General features: G+C 36.7%; 1 protein-coding gene across 1 annotated transcript; it reads left to right on the top strand.

The window, feature by feature from the left end:
* The first annotated feature begins 12 nt into the window (after positions 1 to 12).
* Positions 13 to 606, top strand: LOC110027663 (BURP domain-containing protein 12-like). Its single transcript, XM_020729177.1, has one exon. The coding sequence runs from the start codon at positions 34 to 36 to the stop codon at positions 427 to 429; it is 396 nt and encodes a 131-aa protein (XP_020584836.1). The 5' UTR covers positions 13 to 33; the 3' UTR covers positions 430 to 606.
* Positions 607 to 5,426: the final 4,820 nt, after the last annotated feature.

Genomic DNA, 5,426 nt, shown 5'->3' with positions numbered 1-5,426 from the left:
AAGACGAAGCGCTGGGCAGCATCGGCTGAGGACATGATCGACTTCGCCGTCGCCGTGCTCGGCGACGACATCGAGGTGCGATCCACAGCGAACACGAAGGGGTCGAAGGGGAACATCCTTATCGGAAATGTGAGGGGGGTGAACGGCGGTAAAGTTACCAAGTCGGTGAGCTGCCACCAGAGCCTGTTCCCCTACATGGTTTATTATTGCCACTCGGTTCCGCGCGTACGCGTTTATTTGGCAGAGATCCTGGCCGTTGATACGAAGGAGAAGATCAATCAAGGGGTTGCCATCTGTCACATAGACACGTCAGACTGGAGTCCGACTCACGGGGCATTCGTGGCGCTGGGGCCCGGACCGGGAAAGATTGAGGTGTGCCATTGGATTTTTGAAGGGGATATGACGTGGACCGTTGCTGACCGTGCGTGATTTTCAGCCGGGAACCGGTTGTTGATGGAATAAGGCAGGGGGGGAGGACTACGGTTTCGATTTAATAAATTATTATTAAAATATATGTATGTTTTCTTGGGGTTTGTTCGTAGTCTTCTGCCTTTAAAGTCTATGCCATTTAATGTGTTTATTATTTGTGGAGATTATTTTGCTTATTTGTTTTGGGAAGATTATGTTTTAGATGGCATCCTTCTCAGAAAAAATATACGTTCTATTAGGGGTGTAAACGAACCGAACACGAACGAACAAAGCTTGTGTTCGTGTTCGGTTCGTTTAAAATTTAGTTTGTTTGAAATAAGCTCGTGTTAATATATTATTATTATTATTTTATTATATATTATAATTTATAAAATTTAATGTTTTAGAATATAATAAATTTTTTATATATAATTATTTTATATTATTTTATATTTCAAACAATAACGATTCGAACACGAACGAACGCATCACTGTTCGTGTTTGGTTCGTTTAACTAACCGAACCAAAAAAATTTGTTCGCGTTTGTCTCGTTTACTTATCGAACGAATCGAACACGAACTCATTGACGAACCGAACACGAACTGTTCGCGAACAACGAGCTTTTTTGACAGTCCTACGTTCTATTGTGGGAATATGATTGCTTTTTTGTTTTACATATGTATATTATATATAGAAAATCAATCATAAGTTATATTATATTATTTTAAAATATAATTTATGTTTGATTAGAGTTCTTTCCTTTTGTGGTTGTTCTGCTTTTAAAAGGCCTGGTAAGAGTGGTGATCAAGTTTTGTGGGGTCAGGCCCATCATAATCATGATAAATTTATTTATATAGTAAATAAAATTATTATTTTGTTTTATTAACATTTTTATACGCCTAGTACTTATTATTGTAATATTTAATAATTATTAATTTGAATCCAAATTTGTCTATGAACAATATCTCATGGGATAGTGTAGGACAAGGGAGAAAATAGAATGAAAAAGACTAGTGCAAAGTAAAAGAAAAAAGAGAGAGAAAATGCTCTCCTTCATTGTATAGGATATAATACAATGCGGTGAAATTCCACTAATACCCCTGCATTAATAGAGATGTTACAAGATATTCTAGACATTGTACATAAGTAGCTACAAGGCTCAGCTGCTCTCCATCTCTCCTAACTGGACTTGCGAGACTTCAACTTGGCGAGGTCGGTTTAGTTGTCTAGATATAGTCATTACCATCAGTCGGCTAGTCCTGATTTGTTTGATTCAGGTTCAGGTCACTTGGTTGCTTTTAAAACTTGGTAAACCATTCATTTATAATATATGGTTAGAAATTGGGCCTCAAAGACTTCTGTCAGTGAGCCCTCACTTGAAGTTCTTCTTCTGGACCATCAAATCTTCTCAGGATTAGTGCTGACACATTATATATATATATATATATATATATTCTACTAGAAGACAGAGTTACCAGCCTGTGTAGCATCTGATCTAAGGAAAATGACCCTTCATAATGGAAATTTTGGCTTATCCTCCATCCAGTGACAGTCCTGGTGGATATCTTCTCATTCGTCTCATTTTCTATAACTATCACTCCCCCTTTTTTTAGGTACGCAGTGAATGAGACTGGCCCAGACACTATCTGAGATGGGGTAGATAATGCATTCATCGAGCCATTTCAAGATTTCTTTCTTCAGCACCTCTTTCATTACATGGTTTAATCTCCTCTAGGGGTCAGCCTTAGATACATATCCCTCTTCCAACAAGGTTCGATGCAAGCATTGGAGGGGATGATACCTTTTATTTCTGTTATTGTCCACTCAAATGCTTTCATAAAAGTCCTAAGTACCTTCAGTAATTTCCCCTCTTGCTCCTCACTTAGATATGTTGAAATGATCACAGGTAAGGTTGAGGGTTCCCCCATGTAGGCATATTTGAGGTGTTCAGGCAAGGCTTTTTGTTATAACTCGGGAGTTACTCTATGGATAACACAAGTGGTTTGACATTGGTGTCAGTGTCCAAAAGTTCAAATCTTTCCTTATAAGGTACATGATTCCTCTCAAGTAGTAGAGCAAATTCTTCCTTGTGTGTCACATCCTTATCCTCAATTTTTGTTGGCTCTTTAAGGCATTTTTCTAGATTATCCATAAATTATCTGATCACTACCTGGTCCACTATTTCAATTCCATGGCATTGATATTCACCCAAATCACTTGGAAACCTCATTAATTTTGAAATGTAAAAGATGTCTTCTTTATCAATCAGTCTCATTGTAAAGTTTCCTTCTGGAACGTTAATCATTGGCCTTCCAGTAGTTATAAATGGGCTTCCCACTATTAATGATATTTCTTTATCTTCTACTATATTTAACACTACAAAGTCAATAGGGAATATGAATTTGTCTATCTTCACAAGCCCATCCTCATTGATTCTTATATGGTAGGCTAAGGATCAGTTTGCTAACTGTAAGGTTAAATTGTTTTTCAGGACATTTCCTAACTCAAGCCTTTTGAAAATGGACAATGTCATCAGGTTAATGCTTACTCCTAAGTCACACATAGTTCTTTCCATTTTTGTTTACCAATTACACAAGAAATGGTAAAGCTTCCTAGTCTTTCATCTTTCAAGGAAGCTCCTTTTGCAAGATAGCACTACATTCCTCAATCAATGGGACTATCTCAAAATTCTCTAATATGCCCTTTCTAGTCAAGACATCCTTCATGAATATGTGGCATAACTTGTCATCTACTCTAATGCTTCAACAAAGGGTATGTTTATGGTAAGCTATTTGAATACTTCTAAGAATCTAGAGAATTTTGTATCCTCTTTTTTGTCTTTTTTCAGCCTTAGGAGAAAAGATAGAGGTAGTCTCTCTTCAAGGTCAATCTTAATCAGTGAGATAGGTCCCTCTACCTCATTATCCTGAGTTTCTGGTTCACCATATTTGGAAGGGTCTACGCCCACTAGGCCTTACCTCTCAGGAGTCACTTTTAACTCTTTAACAACTTGGACTAGCTCTCTCCCTTTATTCTTGTGATTTACTTCAGTGTTACTTAGGAGTGTATCTGGGGTTTATTATTTGCAACTTTCGCCAACAGTCCTAATTGATGTTCAATGTTTTTAATAGCTATAACTTGGCTCAGTAATTGGTTCCTCATTTGAATATCTAACTTCTCAATGAGTGATTTCTTTTGGCTTTGAGAATTAGCCTGAAATCTTGGTGGATAATGTTGCTTATTTGATTAATTTCCAGAGTTTTGCCAACCATCTACATGGTTGTTCTGATCGTCCTTCCATTGCTCGTTTTTTTTATTCCAACATAAATTTGGGTTGTTCCTCCAGCTTAGGTTGTAGGTCTTGGAATATAGGTTATGGCCATGAGTTCCTATGGCATCCACATATTCTAAGGCCGAGATGCTATGTTCTATCATCGATCGTTAAATTATCTCATCGTTAAGTGGCAGTCCATACATCAGATTGATTCCTAGATTGCCTTTTTTTTTTTAGAAATTGTAGCTACTTGGTGTCGGTCGATTTTTTAGGAATAATTTTATTTAATATGCATAGTTTTTTTTAAGTTATATTTTAATTTTTAAAAATGAGGTCTGGTAAATCTCATACATTTAATAGTTTAGATAGTTGAGCACAATACCAGAAGTAATACACCACCCTGAAAGATAAGTATATCACTTGTTAGTAGGCTCAACCATTTAAACCAAGAAATTTATGACTCTTATTTGGTCTGCGAAATTTGTGACTGACGATTCCCTTATCTAATATAAAGATTAGAAAGGTTTTATAGTATTTAGGTACCTAATTCCCTTAGGGGGCATGCCCCCATAGTTAATTACATCTTAAGCAACCAAAGTCACTTTAGAAAACTCTACATTAAGATCAAGTGTTTCGTCTTCAAGAATTCAAAGTTAATTTTTCACGGCTTGTAGGAAAATCAATTGGGAAGGGCTCAAATAGGAACAATTATTTTGGAGATCAAATGAGCGTGAGGTAGGGGATGTTGCAGATCTTGAGGCGAATCTCAATGACCTCCCAAACTATTCTTTTGTTTGGTTTTACATCTTCAAAATATTGTTATTTGATGTTTACTCCTACCATTTATTTAAATTTTAAGGCGTTCACTTGCACGATATACTATCGTGCATATCGTGTAGATAGACTATGAGGATAGGAGAATTTACGCCGTACCGAACGAACAATCTCGGAATCCTAAACAAAGTTAGAGCTTATATTGTGCAATATGACTGTGTAGAAGCATAAGGGATAAAGTGAGGATTTATGTCGTATTAAACAGACAACTTCAAAGTCCTATGTGTTTATATTATTTAAGTATAAGGAAAGTTTAGTTGAAGTTCATCTTTCGCTTCATGTTGAGACTTGACCGCCATCTGAAGTTGTCCTCTGTCTGCTTGCATCATCATCTTGCTTCCTAGACAGCTTGCTCAAAGCTTCCTGCTTGTGATGGTTTTGGGTTTTAAGAAGTGTGTTCAAACTAGTGATTATTAGTTATTGTTGGGTCACGGAGTTTTACTATAGGGTTCCTACTAAACATGTGGCCTACATATATAGTAAATTATACATAAATAGAAAACATATAACAAAATATAATAAGGAAAGTACAGTAAAAGATAAAGTAGTAGCGTGTACCTGTCACCTCTGATGTCGCTGCTAAAGAGTTAAAATTAAATGTAAAGCGTGCACATATTACGAAAGATTAAAAAAATACAAGACATGAGTATATGTGTATATAAAAATTCAAGTAGCACATATATGAAAGATCAGAGCTGGGAATAAAAGTTTAAGCTAGGGGTGGCTCAGACTCAAGACCAGTGGAATTGTTAGTTCTCGAGGGTCAACCATAAGCTTTTTGTTTGCATGCATAAAATCCAAGTTTGGGCAGAAGCAACCAACAAGATGATCAAAGGAGGGCAACTCCAAGCCCAATCGAGGTGACTCACAAGTGGACCCGTGGAAGGCAACGCCCACAATTCTTAATTTG

Source organism: Phalaenopsis equestris, unplaced genomic scaffold (genome assembly GCF_001263595.1).
Source record: "Phalaenopsis equestris unplaced genomic scaffold, ASM126359v1 Scaffold000434, whole genome shotgun sequence".
NCBI classification, from domain to species: domain Eukaryota; kingdom Viridiplantae; phylum Streptophyta; class Magnoliopsida; order Asparagales; family Orchidaceae; genus Phalaenopsis; species Phalaenopsis equestris.
Note: the sequence above shows the minus strand (reverse complement) of the source record. Positions and strands in the feature narration are given on the sequence as shown.